Source organism: Diachasma alloeum, unplaced genomic scaffold (genome assembly GCF_001412515.2).
Source record: "Diachasma alloeum isolate Michigan unplaced genomic scaffold, Dall2.0 Dall_scaffold_00865, whole genome shotgun sequence".
In the NCBI taxonomy this organism is placed as follows: Eukaryota; Metazoa; Arthropoda; class Insecta; order Hymenoptera; family Braconidae; genus Diachasma; species Diachasma alloeum.
Window position 1 is genome coordinate 148,084 of NW_021680986.1, and position 19,873 is coordinate 167,956.

General features: G+C 37.1%; 1 protein-coding gene across 1 annotated transcript; it reads left to right on the forward strand.

The window, feature by feature from the left end:
- The first annotated feature begins 2,937 nt into the window (after positions 1-2,937).
- LOC107045019 lies at positions 2,938-19,622 on the forward strand. Its single transcript, XM_015267110.1, has 10 exons — positions 2,938-3,009; positions 6,288-6,420; positions 7,565-7,762; positions 8,549-8,953; positions 9,211-9,456; positions 10,383-10,491; positions 12,328-12,464; positions 14,150-14,446; positions 18,238-18,380; positions 19,418-19,622. The coding sequence occupies exons 2-10, from the start codon at positions 6,343-6,345 to the stop codon at positions 19,506-19,508; spliced, it is 1,704 nt and encodes a 567-aa protein (XP_015122596.1). The 5' UTR covers positions 2,938-3,009; positions 6,288-6,342; the 3' UTR covers positions 19,509-19,622.
- Positions 19,623-19,873: the final 251 nt, after the last annotated feature.

Genomic DNA, 19,873 nt, shown 5'->3' on the forward strand with positions numbered 1-19,873 from the left:
CATTCTCTGTACACGCAAGAAATGTTATTTCTAGCACTACTCCTTCGTTATTCGATACTCCCATACGTATTTTGCTCCCGAAAAATCTTTGTTTTATGCGAAACAAGGGATAGTAGTTTTTCGTTTCGGCTGTCTAATAATCACAGACAACAAATGAACCCTTAAATGAAACAATAATAATGATATGATAGCAATCTTGTAACTTAGGGATAAAATATTAGTTGATAAATTTTCCTCTGTATGAGATATTTTCATCCTGAAAAGGCACCGTCTGGTGTGAATTATCCGCCTCTTGAGCCAAACATTTCGTTGCTGTCGAAAGCAGAGCAATTATTCATGTTTGATCCTTTCAAATTCGAACCAAACAAATTCTTTTTTGGCAATTTTCAACTAGCGATTTTGTTCGCCCCATTTTGTACGCGTCTCATTATTTATTCCCATTCTCTCTTCAGTCTGAATTTAAAGAAGACTGTTTATGCTACACTTCAAATTACTCAATGCAATCTGATCTCAATCCTCCACAAACATCGTTCTATATTCTATATTTCAGTAGTCCATCGATGTCGTTGCGCAATTGGAGCATGGGAAAAGTCCTCTTCGTTCATATTGAATCGACTATTCCCAGTCCCCATGAAATTAATTATCCAGTTTGTCCGCGTCATTTTATCCCTCGTCATGAGAATATTCTCAAAATACACGATGTTATTCATTTCCATGGATGATAATAACAGAATAAATAATGAGATGTTGGAGGAGTTTAAGCAATACTATTTTATCGTCAAATCGCGACGTTCGCGATAGTCACAATCAACTCTAGTAAACTCTGTGTCGAGTGTCCGTAACATATTGAATCATTAAAAATTACAAAAACGCCGACAACGGTACAAGGATTCGAAGCGACGCGTGTCGCGGGCTGTCAGTTATTCGCATTAAGCAGCATCATCATTCCCCTGGTAAAAACGATAACAAGTGGGATATTGCTTCCAATTTTTATCAATTATTGTACCTGTTTTGGTAATAAATTAGTAATATGCTTCCGAGTGGATAATAAGATCCCCATAAGACACCATAAGGCTCCCATAAGATTCTCATGAGACCCCCATAGGATACAACAATATTAGTCCAATGTTGGCGCAAGGTTGGCACAAGGTTGGCGCAAGGTTGGCCCAATGTTGGCGCATGGATTTTCGACTATAATTCGAAAACTGATAATGGCATCGAAACCACGTTCGAACTCGGTCTGGATAACATGAATACCAATATTTATAGCGCAAATTCAATCGATTTGGGCAATTGTTTTGTTAATCACATCGTATTTTGATTCCTGAGCCCAGAATTAGCTATCCTAACCCGAAAAATTAGAAAATGTAATTTTGGGAATACAATGCTTCCATTCGCAAGCAAAGAATGCTAACAGTCATCACAATGACTAGTTGAATGACGTTCCAATCTCTGCGACAGGAATTCGATTTTTATGTTCTTAGTCCAAGGTTGGCGCAAGGTTGGCACAAGGTTGGCGCGGGGTTGGCACAAGGTTGGCGCGGGGTTGGCGCAAGGTTGGCCCAATGTTGGCGCATGGTTTTTCGACTATAATTCGAAAACTGATAATGGCATCGAAACCACGTTCGAACTCGGTCTGGATAACATGAATACGAATATTTACAGTGCAAATTCAATCGATTTGGGCAATTGTTTTGTTAATCACATCATATTCTGATTCCTGAGCCCAGAATTAGCCATCCTAACCCGAAAAATTAGAAAATGTAATTTTGGGAATACAATGCTTCCATTCGCAAGCAAAGAATGCTAACAGTCATCGCAATGACTAGTTGAATGACGTTCCAATCTCTGCGACAGGAATTCGATTTTTATGTTCTTAGTCCAAGGTTGGCGCAAGGTTGGCACAAGGTTGGCGCGGGGTTGGCGCAGGGTTGGCGCAAGGTTGGCCCAATGTTGGCGCATGGTTTTTCGACTATAATTCGAAAACTGATAATGGCATCGAAACCACGTTCGAACTCGGTCTGGATAACATGAATACGAATATTTACAGTGCAAATTCAATCGATTTGGGCAATTGTTTTGTTAATCACATCATATTCTGATTCCTGAGCCCAGAATTAGCCATCCTAACCCGAAAAATTAGAAAATGTAATTTTGGGAATACAATGCTTCCATTCGCAAGCAAAGAATGCTAACAGTCATCGCAATGACTAGTTGAATGACGTTCCAATCTCTGCGACAGGAATTCGATTTTTATGTTCTTAGTCCAAGGTTGGCGCAAGGTTGGCACAAGGTTGGCGCGGGGTTGGCGCGGGGTTGGCGCAAGGTTGGCCCAATGTTGGCGCATGGTTTTTCGACTATAATTCGAAAACTGATAATGGCATCGAAACCACGTTCGAACTCGGTCTGGATAACATGAATACGAATATTTACAGTGCAAATTCAATCGATTTGGGCAATTGTTTTGTTAATCACATCATATTCTGATTCCTGAGCCCAGAATTAGCCATCCTAACCCGAAAAATTAGAAAATGTAATTTTGGGAATACAATGCTTCCATTCGCAAGCAAAGAATGCTAACAGTCATCACAATGACTAGTTGAATGACGTTCCAATCCCTGCGACAGGAATTCGATTTTTATGTTCTTAGAAAGGAATACCTCGATGGCTTCAGGAGGGTGAGTGGAGACGACGCCAACAGTGAAAGTATTTTCTAGTCGACTCACGTGCTTCGAGCTTCTAGAGTATATCACGCGGTCCACTACCGCAACCCAGCTCAGTACCATCTTCAACAGTCTTCTACCTCCTAGCTTATTCGAGGGTGTCGAAGGTGATTAGCGAATTGGTTCACTTAATAATTATATTCTACATCTGGCGCTGAGAGTTTACGAGTTCCCCCTCACAGCCGGGAACGCAGAATAAGTCAAAGTTGGAGGAATTTATAAGTGTGAAAATTGAGGAAAGATTGCACTCGGGGCGAGGGAAGAGTGAGTTGCAGGTGTTTGATAGGTAAATACACGAAAACTTTGAGGATGATTGAGGTTAATGGATGGAACGATGCATACGTTCGGTGCATGGCGATCTTCCATTGAATTAATTCGAGGGTTGAATCCAGAAAAATTTTTTATTATCACGTCAAGTCGATTTTGACTACTGACCAGTTTTTGACGAATATCTCGGAATCTAAAAGAGCTGGACAAATTTTTGTCATAACCTTTTTTGCAGAGGCAACTGAGGGCTATAAAAAAGGTCATGAGCAAAATTTTGCTATCTCTCTTGGATTCCGAGGAATTTATCAAAAAATGGCCAAAAGCCAAAATCGACTTTTCTGAATTTTCGTTACGTGTTTCATGTTATTGATAGAAAATTTTTTTTCGCCAAGCATTGGAACAATAAATTTATTTTCAAGGTCTCCATTACCGCCTCAAGTCAAGTAAACCATGAGTTGGATAAAATCGTAGAAATAATTCCTGTCGTCAGGTGGAATTTATCGTATTTTGCAAGTTGACAAATTATTTATATTATATATTTTTCGGGGAGTGGCGGGGGGCGGGGTGTCTGTGCTATCTCGTTTGACAGAACAGGTAAGGAAGGGTAAGACTCAACATTTCACGCTTGATGAAAAATCCCGGTGATTAAACAGACGCGATCTATTCTTGATTGAAGATAGATTGCGACGATTTAGTTTAATTAGTGTCGAGTCAACCGCTGTTGTACTGCGGCTGGAAATGAAAATACGAGAGAGCAATAACGGCAATTACTATTAAATTGTCATCTGGGAAAGGCAGTAGTCGGACGTGTTGAATTGGTCCTCTATTATCTCGGGAAGGCGGCACGATCAGGCGTCATCGTCTCCCACAAATGCCCTAGAATAACCGAAAAAAGGAAATAAATAACCCCCGTCCCTCAATTTCTATCCAAATACGCATGAAGCTAGCGAGACAAGAATTTCTCGTGAATTTCGTGAAAGGGTTAATCTGAGTTCAATGGGTTCAATCAAATAGCCCGTAATAATGTTTTTATCGTTTGATTGTTCCCTTTCAATAGAGAATTCATTTAAAATTGATGAATTATAATTTTTTTCTCTGCATGTTTGGCACAAAAACATCGATGAATTCATTTGAAAAGAATTAATGAATTGTTTATTTCATGTAATTGAGAATTTTAATTCAAATAAATTAATGAGTTTATGAATTTCCAACGAAACAATTGTTGCGGTGAATGTGAAATTTTAATTTAAAGACTCTTATTCGGCTCGAATGCGTCATCTCTCCGGATGCACACGTGAGCAAAAAATCTGCTGAGACATTCGGTCAGATTGACCTCCGCGAAGTGATCCACAACAAAGGAAACGCGAGAATTAAGACACGGTGAAAGAATTACGTTGCAGCCCGCGATGGCAGTGAAAAACATTGAAAGGTCCGCCACCGAATGACGATGTGATCACGACGCGATGCAGCGTGCGAAATCGTGAACGAACGAGACGCCACTTTTGTTTACAAGTGTGGAGACGTGCACACCGGGACCGCGCCTGGACCTCTTGCGTCAGTGCATCCTCAGATCACTTTCTTCGGCTAGTGCGATCATCATTCATTCCGGGAATCACTTCTGATTATGAAATAGCGATTTTAAATTACGACTGGGATTTCTTACTTTGTTGAGTGATGAACCTGAAAATTCACTGAACGTTTCAGATTTCTTCTCTTGCATTCCCATAAAAATTCCCGGAAACCGACTCCCCATTGCGGATTACGTGAATTGTTCCGTAATTTTTACTGAATATTTCCCTCCGTGCGAGCGAAACGACAGGTGAAATTACCAAAATCAAAATTCGTGATGACTCTGATCTGACGAAATTGAAGAAAGATGAGCCGTAATGATTATTTCATTGATGATCCACATTTTCTTTTCTGCACACGTCATGTTTGCCATTGAGGCAGATAAATTGCGGTCGTTATATAAGACACGGGCAGAAGTGGACATCGACTGTCTTCAATCAAATCTATATTATTGAACAATATTTATGCAACAACGTAAAGCATGTTATCAAGATTATAGTTTTACTCATGAAGAAAATTATATAATTTGATTATGAATATCAAAAATAAAAACTATCCATCTATGATGGATGTGATAAATGGATGGGTTTAAACAGAAATTTAAAAAATAATTATATATTTCATGTGTAAAAAAAATACATAAAAAATAAAAACACAACATAAAATAAAAACAAAATAAATACATAAAAAAATGCATGGGAATATATTTCATAATTACATAAAAATTATGTATGAAATACATAAAAAATTATGTATTTCATACATAATTTCATACATAATATTTGTAATGTATTTCATACATAATTTTTTAGGAATTGATTATCAGTAATAATCCAATAATTGATAATTATAATTATCAGTTATTGGATTATTATCATTGGGGTTTGGAATTTATGTGAATAATAATTTTTATTATCATTTGGTATTTGGAGAGCGCCCGAGGCATAATCGGAAGGTTCCGGGTTCAAACCCCGGTCTGGATTATCCATTTTTTTCCATTAAAAATTTCCTGGTTATTCATATTGAAAATAATCCCGGTTCCCCCCCTACCTCATCCAAATCCCGTTCACTCATTCTCCTACGACGTAACAAAGATGTGGAACGCTATATAAATTCCCTTCTTCAACGTAAATGATGCGGATGCGCATATCTTTATTTTTAAAAATATAATATAATATTAATCATTAATATTATATTAATTATTATAATTAACATTATAGTATATCATTTAATATTAATAAATATTTATAAATATTTACAAAAATTTGCTGATCTGCTAATAATTTTTTGTTCTTTTAAATATTATATAATATTAATGATTGATATTATATTATATTTGATAACATAATTATCAAGAGCATCTTCAAGAGTCCCAAAAAAAATGGTCCGATATGTGTTGAATTCTCCTCTTGCCCTCAAGCCTCAATTGCCTAAATTTTGGGCTGAAACAGGGAATTATCCAATGATCATCCTCTCCTCACTTTCACTCCGCGTCAATGTATTCGCCTTAACTAGTAGCGTTGTAATTGCCGATGCCCATTCCGTCAGATTGGAAGCGTTTAGATGATACAAGGATAGCTAACAGCAGCAATTTAATCTCAAGTAACCCGCCGAGATGGGAGATAGTTTGGGGAACGAGAAATGCCGGGAAAGTAACTGTGCGTGGAGCCCGTGCACCTCAAGAGAATTATGTAAATATGATGCTGAGTTTTTGTTGTTCTGTTGCAGGAAGAGATTCAAAGTCTGAATGTGAGGTCACAGGGGCAGCTGAAGGGGAATCACCATGAGGAAGGGGAAGAGATGGTTCTGCCAATGGACCTTCTTGGCGCTCATTCTCCCTGAAATGATCAATTGCCAAAAGGTTTTTAATTACTTCCTCCTCATTTCGTTCGGGTTTTCCTTCACAAAAAACAACATCTCCCCTTTTTCCGAGGAATTTATTTTTATTCATTTATTTATTACGGGATTTTTAAATGCATCGCACGGGTATTTCCAAAGCACTTGAAATTTATCATCCCGTTCAGCTAAAAGGATTGTGTTATCCAACCGTGTGAAGCGGAGCGCGTAGAATTGGAAGCGCGCGATTGTTGCTCAACGCGTACGACGGTGCTTCGGTTCTATGACTGTATTATTGTGCGCGGATGTATCAAGAGATAGGTTTTCAGGGTAGATAGACTGCTGCTTCTCCCACATTTGCTTCACATGCAGATATTACGTCCGCATCGCGCTCTACATTCAATTCCATTGGGTGTTGTTACTAAATCTCTGTTTTCATTAATTTTCATTTTCTCATTTTTTTCTCGCTTTTTTTGAATCGATGGACTTCACCCTGAAAAGTCTCATTTGTGACCCTTATGAGGGTCAATAGGCATCAGCGGGTTTCAAATAAGATAACTCGCTCGTTGCGCCCGAATTCAATGAAATTTTCATTTTTACTGAATGAATATCGATAACTCATCAATTTGGATCTGTTTTCCCTTTTCTCTCTAAACATTACCCCGCGCGATAGAATGGCAGCTGATGTTGGGGGATTGTTGGTGGACTCGAGAATAATCACAGACGAAATTTTTACTCTACCGGCACGGTAATTTTTATTTTTATCAGGATAAAATTCAGTAGCGAAGCGGTAAAACGGTTTAAGTCGATTTTGATTATTTACCAGTTTTCAATAAATATCTCAGAACGTAAGGAAGATGGCAAAATTTTTGACATAACCTTTTCTATAGCACTCAATTCGCTCTACAAAAAAGGTCATTACAAAAATTTCGTTATCTCCCTTGAATTCGTAGATATTCCTTAAAAACTCAGATGAGAGCTAAGTCAACTTAAACCGTTTTACCGCTTCGCTACTCAATTTCTCTAAAGTAGAATAAAATTTGATCATCATATTAATTTTCACTGAATTTCGGGGTAGAAATGAGGAAACGATGACTCGTAATACACTTTTATAGAACGGTAGGATAATTTTAATAAAAAATTTCTCTCCAAATAATTTGTTATTCAAGCAAAAGCGCCAGATATTCCGTGAACAAGTGCTCCCAGCCCTCGGCGGTAAAATTCCGGAAGAAGCTTTTAGAACAGACCGTCTAGCCCTGAATCGCCTGAATAAAGAAGGTATCACTGTTGTTGATGGCGTGATACTCGAGGCTCGCCACGCAGACAAACATCCAACTCATGACCGAATCCAGCCTGAAGTTATAAAGGTACGTAATACCCAGCAATTCTCGTGTGTTCTATTGTTGAATTCGTGAGACATTATTCTACGAATTACCGATCCCTGATTTCATACATTTGTTTGGGGCACTATTGTGGATTGAAATCGTGGGGCAATCGTGATATTATCAATCACGACGGGATGAAGAAGTCTTCGGATTTCATTTGAGATTCAATTCTCAAATGTTAGAGGACAAAATCTCCTCCCAAAAATCCCTTCCGAAAACTTATTCGTATAATCACAACAATATTATCGATCATACGGTTAAAAAAAAAAAAAAAAAAAAAAACATGTAATAAAAAAAAAAAGAAAAATATCCCGTCTTTTTTTTTTCACAGAACCAACGTAGTTGGTAACGTAGTTTTGAGTTATTCTCGAATAAAATAAAGGAAGAAAAAGAAATAGAATAGTCGATTCCAATGAATATCTCGAAATCTAAGGGAGATAGCGAAATTTTTCTCAGAACCTTGTTAGCAGCCCTCAATTTTCTCTACAAAAAAGGTTATTATGAAAATTTCGCTATCTCCTCTGAATTCCAAAATATTTCTGGAAAACTCAACCAAAGACTAAATTGACTTAAACCGTTTGACCAGTTCGCTACTGAATTTTAAAAATAAACATTTGTAAACCTCTATTCATATCAAATTTGGTGATTGCCCTCTCCAGGGAGGTTTTCCTCGAGAGACTTTGCCCGGGAAATTGAAAAAAATGTTAATTTTGTCCGGGAAATTGTGTCCGAGCATTCATTCATCTTTTTTTCCTTTGCATTCTCAAGGTTTACGCGACTGTAGACAACAGATACGTCCCACCGGAAGGTAGATATCACTACGATCAGCCGAGGACTGTGGACACAACGTACGTCATCAGGAAACCAATTGGCGATTCCGGCCTCACTCTCAATCCCCCCGATCACCGTCATGAATCGACTTATCCTCCAGCTGAGGCTCACGGCTACGTGAATTTCCACCGACAAACGCCAGTCCCCGTTCCCATTTCCCCTCCCACTCCCCCCAAGATCTACAAGCCTATTATTAAACCCCTCATCATCCCTGCGGATCACATCTTATTCTCAGGGTTCTATCATCCCTCCTGGGATCATCCGCACGCCTTCGATTGGAGTGGAAGTAGATTCAGGGACCAACTTCGTGATGAACATCCACCGGTGTTTGACACTTATCAAGTAAAATTTTAGAAATTTATAAAATAAAAAAAAGAAAAAGAAAATTTGAAGAAAACAAAAATTCGAGTGCAAATAAACAGAGATAGCCGTATTCAGCAATTATAATTGCCGTTAAATTATAAAGTTTTCAACTGTTAATATGAATGTTGAAAAAAAATTTAAATATTAAATTAACCTTTTTAATATTGTCGAACTCTAATATTGTTGGTCATCCCTGCAAATAAATGGGGTGAAAATATATTTTCGTATTATCACAGATTATAGAAAACTATCAAGGATTTCTCGACGATTTCCACAACCGACGATTGCGTCATACGGAAAATCCTACTCTGGCGAACGCGCTAACAGCCGCAGGGAAGGCCATTAAAACTTCTGCAAAATCTGCATTCGAATTTACCTCGCCTCAGCTCGAAGACACGAAACGTGAGACGAGCATTCCAGAAACAGGATTTTCATGCGAAGGGAGGATAGGAACATTCGCTGACATCAAAGCCAACTGTCAGGTGAAAATAGAACTTGTATTCAGAGATAATCCCCTTAGAATTGAATGAGAAATGCCCCGTCACTTTCTAGGAATTTGTCAGTCTTTTTCATTCAGTCCACTACTTCGATTAATTTACTCTAGTATATCAGTCAGTGTCATAATGTGCAGGAGCACGGGGTGACGGGGATTATATAAGTGGGAACGGACTAGTCATGGGACGATTACACTGAGAGAAAAAACGCTGTCAAACGAATCTCGTTGGGGCCAACAAAATCGCTAGTTGAAAATTGCGAAAAAAGAATTTGTTTGGTTCGAATTTGAAAGTCTCAAACATGAATAATTGTTCTGCTTTCGACAGCAACGAAATATTTGGCTCAAGAGGCGGATAATTCACACCAGACGGTGCCTTTTCAGGATGAAAATATCTCATTAGAGGAAAATTATCAACAAATATTTTATCCCTAAGTTACAAAATTGCTATCATATCATTATTATTGTTTCATTTAAGGGTTCATTTGTTGTCTGTGATTATTAGACTGCCGAAACGAAAAACTACTATCCCTTGTTTCGCATAAAACAAAGATTTTTCGGGAGCAAAATACGTATGGGAGTATCGAATAACGAAGGAGTAGTGCTAGAAATGACATTTCTTGCGTCTACAGAGAATGCAATTTTTTTTGAACTACTAAATATATTTTTGGGACAAAAATTTTTCATTCCGGCGCACTCTCTGCATGTTTGTCACAAAAAATCCTTTTTTGATAATTTTCAAAAAACTATTTTCTTGGCACAAGTAAGACTTGTTTGAGGACTTTGTCGTTTTTCTCTCACTGTAGGCTGATTCGATTTCTCACGCGACGGTCAAATGGTCCCCGAGGTCTGGGGTGTTACATTTGCTCAGACGATGATATTAAGAGCGGATGAAATAACAATTTGTCTTTTTAGGTGTTTCATGAATGCTCCGGATGGCGGAAGACGTCTTCAACGTGTCCGTTTGGTACAGCGTACAGTGAAGAGTTGAAGAGGTGTGAATGGACTCATCAAGTCAAATGCAGTGCATGAAAAATGAACAATTGACGATTTTTTTTAATATGTGGGGATGATTCATCATGAGGCCATTTATCACGACGTGAATCACTCGTCATTGGTCGACTGAATTTAAATATTGTTATTTCTGTAAGACAATTTTTGAATAAATAATTTTGTATACAAATAAGTATGACAGATCGTGTCTAGGGGAATTCTGCATAAACCGTTGAATTCAGGGTGAAAAATATGTATAAATTAATGGCATTAATTTCCTTTTCGAAGACATTTTCGACTTTAGTTCGTCGCGCCGTACACTGAGAGAATAACAAACGCGTTGTCAAACAAGTTGTTTGGACCAACAAAATCGCTAGTTGAAAATTGCCGAAAAAGAATTTGTTTGGTTCGAATTTGAAAGTCTCAAACATGAATAATTGTTCTGCTTTCGAGAGCAACGAAATATTTGGCTCAAGAGGCGGATAATTCACACCAGACGGTGCCTTTTCAGGATGAAAATATCTCATACAGAGGAAAATTTATCAACAAATATTTTATCCCCAATTTACAAGATTGCTATCGTATCATTATTATTGTTTCATTAAAGGGTTCATTTGTTGTCTGTGATTATTAGACAGCCGAAACGAAAAACTACTATCCCTTGTTTCGCATAAAACAAAGATTTTTCGGGAGCAAAATACGTATGGGAGTATCGAATAACGAAGGAGTAGTGCTAGAAACAACATTTCTTGCGTCTACAGAGAATGCAATTTTTTTTGAACTACTAAATCTATTTTCGCGACAAAAATTTTTCATTCCGGCGCACTCTCTGCACGTTTCGCACAAGCAAGACTTGTTTAAGGACTTTGCATTTGCTCATTTATCCTCATCTCGAGAGAAAAGGCCACTAATCACTACTGCAGTCTAATCAATGTTAATCGTCAACAAGTCGAGAACACGAAAATCGAGAATTTATCAATTATCGTCATCATTTCACCGGCGTTTGAATCTGTTTTCTTTATTGGCAGAAGATAATTAGCGAACGATATTACGCTCCCGACGTACGATAACTCTCTGCACTCTCTAGATGTTCGTTGGTATCACAGAAATCTAGAAATCGTAAAATTTTTATCAATTACATTTCATATTAAAATCGAGGAATTTTCATCAGTGATTAATCGACATCTTCAAGATTCCCTCTGAATAAAACAATGTTAAAATTATCTCAATAATCAAAAAATGGTAATTTAAGTCACGATTCAGATTCTCAATTCACGCATTCAACAATAACTGGAACAACAACCCCAGTTTAGCCATAATTATCCCGAAGAAAAACCGATAAAATTCCAATACTCTCGTAGAAAAATCCTCGTGGAGTGTCCGTACTCCCCGAGAAAAAGTATTCTCCTTTATTTTTCTCGCTCATAATTTACGATCTTGTTTTCCTCCGCAGGAAAATTATACATCCACCACTGAGAGCGGCGCTCCCCAGCAAATTCATGGAAAGCAGTAGAATCCACCAGAAAACTTTCTTTCAACTCGAATAATACATTGTATTTTCTTTCCTCGGTGTCCAGGCGAACAATTGTGTCATGAGTTTCCACTGAATACGTATTCGCGGCAAAAACTCGCGCGCAATTTCGCACCTCCGGGCGTCATCAATCAAACAACGAGATGATCCGCTGGAATTTATTATTCTCGTGTTCCGGAATTAATGACGGCGAGTTGGTCGAGTGTTTTGGACCGATTGAATTTCCTCTCGCACATCTGATCACCGTTTTTCCGTTCGTAACGCAGGGGTGGGGTTTACCCATGAGATATTCAGTAACTGGTGACTTTCTCTGTGACATAATTTACCTCATGCCAGGCAAGAGAGCCTCAAACACAACGGAAGCTGGAGCAGTTTACCTCAACGTCAAACTCAGTGCGGTCATGGCAAGGAGCTATCCAGTGACACTGCGAATTCTCATTATCATCGGGGGATTCACCTTCACCCTCTCGCAGGTGAGGTCCTTAACTACTCAGTACAGTGGCGCTCCGGGCGCCTCCGGTGGCCGCAAGTAGTTACGTTCAATCAGGTGCAGACCGCCTTCACGCAACTCTTCGCTTTTTGCACTCGAGTCTTACGTTGTTTCGTGGGAAATTGAACAAAAAACGGGAAAATGGGGAAAAACTGTTTACGCAATTCTCGGGAGGCATTTTCTTTCGTGGCGATTATCGTAACCTTGACTCTGGGGGGAGGCTGACACGGTCGGTGGGCACGAGATGTTTTTCGCGCTCATTTTCTTTGTTTTCATTTTTTTGGGATTAAACTTGCAGTGAAGACCACTGGAGCATTCAGATCGGGATGACTGCGGTCGGGCTCAGTGGATTGAAACGATGAATGATGCTGGCGCTTCATTCGGAGGAGAATTATTTATGCCGAGCGATTTTACGGCGCGCGAATAGGTTTTTTTTCGATGCGGGGGAGGGATGGGCGATGATTTAAAGTAGCTCTGCCCTTACGGTAAATTCAAAGATTATTGAAAACTGCAAAAATTTGCAGAAAACTCGAGTAGATTAGGAATTCTAATTTTTTTCTCAATTTAATTATCGTTTTGGTTTTTCAAAGAAGAAATGTTTCAAAATCAGGATTTAACACTGTGTCTTATGTGAAAATCAACATTTCCATTGTGATCGAAGATTAAAATCTGATTTTTTTTTCATCAGATGTGAAAAAATCAAGAATTTTTTTGACATCTCATAAAAAATAATCCGGCATTTTGCAAACAAGTTTTATTATTTATTCATAAGAGGGAAAAAATAATAATAATGTTTGAAAAAATATTGATATTTTGCGAAATTTAATTTAGATCATACTGACTGGGTATGAATTTTTTCAAATTTTTTCCACGCAATTTAGTTGAAAAATTTTAAAATTGAAAATGTTCAAAGGTACAGCGTAGCCCGGCCGAAGGGCAGAGCTACCTCAAAAAACATCGATTATTTAGAAAATCGATGTTTTTTTCATTGCGCAGGACGAAAAACAAATTGTTAAAAATATTTATTTTCTTCTCGTTTTTATTGAGAAATATATATTTTAAAGATACAATCCAAGCAGCTTACGTTTCAACGATAAGTACTGCTGGAGAGTTAAATTTTGAATCTAGAAACAGGGTTTTTGATTGATTTAAAAAAATATGTTGAATATTTTCCTTTAGCTGCAATAATTCAGTAGCGAAGTGGTAAAACGGTATAACTTAGTTTTGACTATTGGCCAGTTTTCAATGAATATCTCGGAATCTAAGAGAGATAGAAAATTTTTTGTAATAACCTTTTTTGTAGAGCCGATTGAGAGCTGCAACAAATGTAATTACGAAAATTTCGCAATTTTCCTTAGATTCGGAAATATTCTTGAAAAACTCAACTGGGAGATGAGTCGACTTGAACCGTTTTACCACTTCACTACTGAATTGTTAAAAATTTAAATTAAAAATAAACAATAGATGACTGGACTTGTTCACTTATCATTTATAACATGCATACTGTAGAAAATAATTAGTTCTGATTGCGGATAAATTATCATTTTGTTTATTCTCACTCAATCAACACTATTATTCGACAACAAAATAATGCGCAGTAAAAATGCAAAATGAGGAAATCAGAAGTAAAATGAATGAAGTAATGGGAGTTGATGGGTCTTGTTGAAGGATCAGAGGTTCAGAATACGGGTTTACGATGATTATCCGGAGTATCAGGAGTACCAGGAGTTCCAGGACTATCAGGCGGAAGAGCCTCCCCAGGAGGTGAGGCACGAGCAAGTGCGGGCGCCTGTGCAGTTGCAACTGAAAAACGAGGAGAGGAAGAAGGACCAGGACTTTAGCAAAATTCCGGGGGCGCCGGGGGTGGACTACCCGATATATCATCAGGTGCCGCAGACGGAGTTCTCGTGCGCGCGGGTCCCCTTTGTGCCGGGGATGTACGCTAATCCGGAAACTGGGTGTCAGGTGAGTCAAATGGGAGAATATTTTTGTGACCAATGGTTTTCGACGATGGCTCAAAAAATAATTGTTCGAATGAATGTAATTATGATTTAAATATGCATCATGTTCTGTTGGAAAATTTATTTTAGGGCAATGTTGAATGAAATGAATCGTTGAATTTAATTTAAAATACATCCTCATAGAAATTCCACTCAGAAACAAATTGGGAAAAAATCTCTCGTCTAAATATTCCCCCGGAATTATTTTCCCGGAATATTTTCCCCTGAAAATCGCCGGAAAAAAAATCTCCGGCAAGAATGAAAAATAAAAAAAATAAATTATGTTTCATTAAATGTCGTCAATAATTTTTTTAATGAATCTTCCTCCCTAATTAATTCGAATTAATTGGGGGAGTTGGTTCCAAAATGTTGACAATTAATTTATTGCGGTAACGTAATTTATTTATGATTGATCTATTGAAAAAGTTGAATTCTCATCTGGCGTGATTCGAAGATTGAAGGATGTAATAAATAAAATTGACGTTGGTAATGTGTGTTTGTGTAATTGTTTTTCACATTCGTAAGGGGAAATAATTCCGGGAATTTTCTCCGGGGAATTATTTCGAAGGAAAAAAATCCGTGAACCTTTATCTGCAAAAATATATTGACTAGGTTGTGACGAGAGCACTTTCCCACTTGTTTTTACTTGATGAGGCGGCATGATCGTTAATTTGAAGTCTCTTTTAATGAATAAAATTAAATGACTTGAACTCTTGAAATTAATGAAGATGATAAAATCAATAAACTTTAATGGTTTTGAAACCAGCGTCACTTCTTGACGCGACAATAAAATCATTTTAAATAAATGAAATCGTGTATTCGATGAAGTCATTGACATTAACTTTTACAACGCACTAATTACGCCGCACGATACCGCGGCAACGCATTCACCTTCTCATTAATTACCCACGCACACTCATTATCATCGTAATTATGAACTCGGAACCCAATACGTCCATAAGTCACCACAGCGAGAAGTCTGGAAACGATAAGAATGTTACCGAGTGCATTGAAAAAGAGAAAGAAAAACTATAAAATCCGAGCATTGGGAATTATTACAAGGACGATGGTCTCGATGAAAGTGTATCATTGAAAATCCGCAAGACATAATTGCAATATTCTAATCCACTGATAAACCCCAACAGCAGAGATCGGGAATAATATTATTTTCGATATTTCCCCGAAATTTAATTCTTTCAGCAGCGAAGTGGTCAAACGGTTCAAGTCGATTTTGGCTATTGCCCAGTTTTCAATGAATATCTCGAAATCCAAGGGAGATAGCAAAATTGTTCTCATAACCTTTTTAGTAGCACTCAATTCGCCCTACAAAAAAGGTTATTATGACAATTTCGCTATCTCCCTTCAATTCGGAGATATTTCTGGAAAACTTAACTAAAGATTAAATTCACTCAAGGGGAGACTATTATGGGTTTTAAAAGTCGTGGGTTATTGGAATGAGACTTTTCATACGTTGAAGATCGATTATATAGAACAAAAAGCTAATAATTACTGCAAAAAAATTTTTTTTTTTTCGTTTGCCCGAAAACGCTTAAAATGCCAAAAACAGTCCAGGGCCTCCAATTTGTGAGCTACCAAGGATTTTTTTTTTTCAAAATTTTCAGGAAAATATGTGGAATAACAATTACGAGCTAGTTTTTTTTTAGGTCGCCTCTTACATGGCTAAATTTGCTTTTTTTGTATTTTTTTACACAAATAGTGAATTTTTTTACATGAAAAAAACCGAAATCAGCTGTGTAGGAGTCGAATTCCAAAAAACTGGCTCGTAATTATCGTTCCACACATTTTTCCGAAAATTTTGAAAAAAAAAAATCTTTTGTAGCTCAAAAATTGGAGGTCCTGGACTGTTTTTAGCATTTTAAGCGTTTTCGGGCAAACGAACAATAAAAAAAATTTTTTCTGCACTAATTATTTGTTTTCAGATCTATATAATTGATCTTTTAAAACTCATAGTAGTCTCCACTTAATTATCAATATTCTAATGAGCGATGAACAATGAACATTATTCATTTACCAATCTCAGAGATTGCAACCAAAAAACCTTAGTATTCCCACACCAAATTCTAATCAGATTGTGAATAGAATCATTGTGAGAGAATGTATTTCGCAACGCGGAAGCGACCGAGCGCCCGAATGAAGACTAAGACCCTCGGATGATGACTTCGCAGGCATTTAACTCGGAATAATGACCAGAGTGAAGGTAATTGTCGCCTCCGGATCAGTATTACAGTTTCGAAAGGCTCGCATAATTGGTCTCAAAAGCATAAATCTTTGGAAGATAAAATTCGAAAAATTATGCATCGAATTCCCGCCCCCCTTTCGTCCCAAGGAGGAATGTCATGAGGTTTTCTCCTGCGATATGGGACACCCAATAACTTTTTCCACCTTCTAAATTTATTATTAGAAATGTGAAGGATCGAACGAGGACTGATAAAACTGAGAGTTGAGAATTGGAGCGCGCGGCGAAGCTATTATATAAGAAAAAGCGGGTCTTGTGTATTACAAAGACCTCCAGGCGAGTTGGGACTTTTGAAACAGTCTCTCTGAAGCTTGATGGCTGATTTTTCACAGAGAATGCCGGGGAAATTATTTTATCATTCATGATTTTTCAACGGCGGCTGATTGAGTCGATATTTTTTCAGCGAATGAACGGATGGAGAGGAAAATCCAGCGATAATTGCGTGAAGATGTGTGTCGAAATGCATTCTCAGTCATTTTTAGTTGGAAATCAAGGGAAAAATATTGTTCTCTGCTGTTTTTTCCTCGATTAAATCCCTCGATGTTATTCCCTTTATTTTGATAAAAATTTCAGTCCACCAACCTATGTTTATTATTTAGAAATGGAGTGGACAAAATGGGCCCCAAATTTTTTTCTGGCCATTCGATTCAGTATAGTTTTGCACATTACCTTCTATTTTTATTTTTATTTTTAAAGTATTATAGTTGGTGAATTATCAATTTCAACATAAATTCCATAAGAGCACGAGGATAAGGAAAAATTTGGTTATTTATTGTTGGCGAGATTATTGCGATTAATTTTTTTTTTAGAATCAAAGAAGTTAGTTTCACATGTTCTGCTATCAGCCAACAAATTAATTAAATTGTATAAATTATAGAATTTATAGAATAAATTCAGTAGCGAAGCGGTAAACCGGGTCAAGTCGATTTTGACTATGGGCCAGTTTTTGACGAATATCTGGGAATCTAAAAGAGATAGAAAAATTTTTGTCACGACCTTTTTTGTAGAGCCAACTGAGGGTTACAAAAAAGGTAATAAGCAAAATTTTGCTATCTCTCTTAGATTCCGAGATATTTGTCAAAAAATGCCCAAAAGTCAAAATCGACTTAACCCGGTTTACCGCTTCGCTACTGAATTATAGAATTATAGAATAAATTATAGAATTTTCTTTGAACATGAAAAAATAAGATTTGCCGAAAATTGCTGAATATCCTTAAAAATTTCGTTTCTCCTCAATGTTTTCTTTGCAAAAATGCATGCAATATGTTATGATGATCGATTAGAAACCATACGAAGCCCCCTCCCAGTGAAATTACACTGCATTTCAATCGGGCGTAACCACAGAGAGTGCAAGTTGAGAAAGAGCCTGTGATTCTCCCGGCTATTTCGTAAGCTCGTGTAATCGAGTGACTGATTCATCGGACACGCGTTCATCGAATCCCTTGTGCTCCGACACTGAAGAAATTTCCCACCAATTATCAACAACTCTCGTTTTCCAGGCGTATCACGTTTGTCATGATGGACGAGAGGGCCACCAGGGGGCTTCGTTCCTCTGCAGCAACGGGACGTTATTCAATCAGAAGGAGTTCGCCTGCGACTGGTGGTACAATGTTGACTGCTACGAGGCAACTAAACACTACAGGTAAATTCTGAAAAAGCATTGTATCATTAATTTCGAGGACATGAAGTTTAATTGTTCCCTTTTGCTTCCGAATGGAGCATTGTAATCGTTCAAATTTAAGTTTTCTATTTTGTGTTGTATCGCTAATGAATCGATGGAATTGAATCGTTTGTTTCCCCATTCATCGCCATTAATTAAAATTTAATTAATCAATTCATTTTTTCAATTTTCGAATTTTGTTTAAATTCAGTTGTAACACAACTAAAAAAATGTTCTGAGTTGAATGACGGGAAAAAAATTCGTTGGGATGTCCTTCTGACCGAGTTCGAAGATGAAAGCGATGGCAACAATCGTTATTTTGATTTCTGTGAAATTTTTCCAAAATTTCGTATTTTTCGAAAATCAGAATTCCGCAGATATCTCTGGATATTGCGCTGGAATGAATTCAATTATAGCTTAATATGTTTGTTTCAATGCGACTATGACGAAGTTAAAAGTTAACTGTCTCGGTTAATTTAATTTTCAGGATAATTTTTGGAAATTTCGAATTTTTCATGAATTCCCCTGAAAATCAGCTTTCTGATGGTTCCTTAAAATATAATGTTTCGAATGCATTCAATTATGTATAAATGAAATATTCCTAATAATATTTCATCGAAATTTTCAGATAGTTGAGATATTTTTCGATAAAACAATCAAAGAACGATGAAACAACAATTTTCATCTTTGTGGACAATTCACTTTCACTAATTATTCGAATGGAAGAAAAAGGTCCAGATTGATTCATTTATCATTGAAAAGAATTATTTCGATCTCACTTTGAATGAATAAGCTCGTGAGGGATAATAAAAAAAAAAAATTATGGAATTTCATCAAGTGGAAAATCTAAAACAATTAGTTGTGAAAAAATTGATTCAATTCCCGAAAATAAAATAGGCTATGAATAATGTCCAATTGAAAAAAAAAAACAAAATGACCATTCGGAAGCATATTGCCAATTTACTAGCAAAAATAACTATACAATACACAATACAAAAGCAATTTCCCACTTGTTTTAGATTGAATGGGGATTTGCAGACAAATCCATTCGTCCCGAAGGAGCGCAAGGACGCGATAGCTCGCGAGAAGCTGAGAATCGCAGTATTTTGACTCCACTGAACCAAGAGCACCTAAATATTAATTTAAATTCCCCAGAGGTCTCCCTGACTTCAACCCACCAAAATCAAAGACTTCCGCATTATTAGAATCCCTGAAGTTCCACAACTTCTCAAATAAAAATATTTCCTCAATTTTCTTTTCCTCTTTCTATTCTTTTATTTCTTCAATTTTGATTGTTACTCTTTTATCAAATAAACGAAGCGATAAAATTGTGGAAGGAATTTTCCAAATGTCCGGTAGAATAAATAAAATAAAATGCATAACCCCAATAATAATGGAAACGTTACACCATTACAACCCACTCAATGTACAATAAGTTAAGAAAGTGATTAGGCGTCCCACAATCACCCGAACCA

Coding starts and splice junctions, on each gene's coding strand:
- LOC107045019 (XM_015267110.1), top strand. CDS start 6,343: ATGAGGAAGGGGAAGAGATGGTTCTGCCAATGGACCTTCTTGGCGCTC. Junction 12,465..14,149: donor TCACCTTCACCCTCTCGCAG/GTGAGGTCCTTA, acceptor GTCTTGTTGAAG/GATCAGAGGTTCAGAATACG. Junction 18,381..19,417: donor GAGGCAACTAAACACTACAG/GTAAATTCTGAA, acceptor CACTTGTTTTAG/ATTGAATGGGGATTTGCAGA.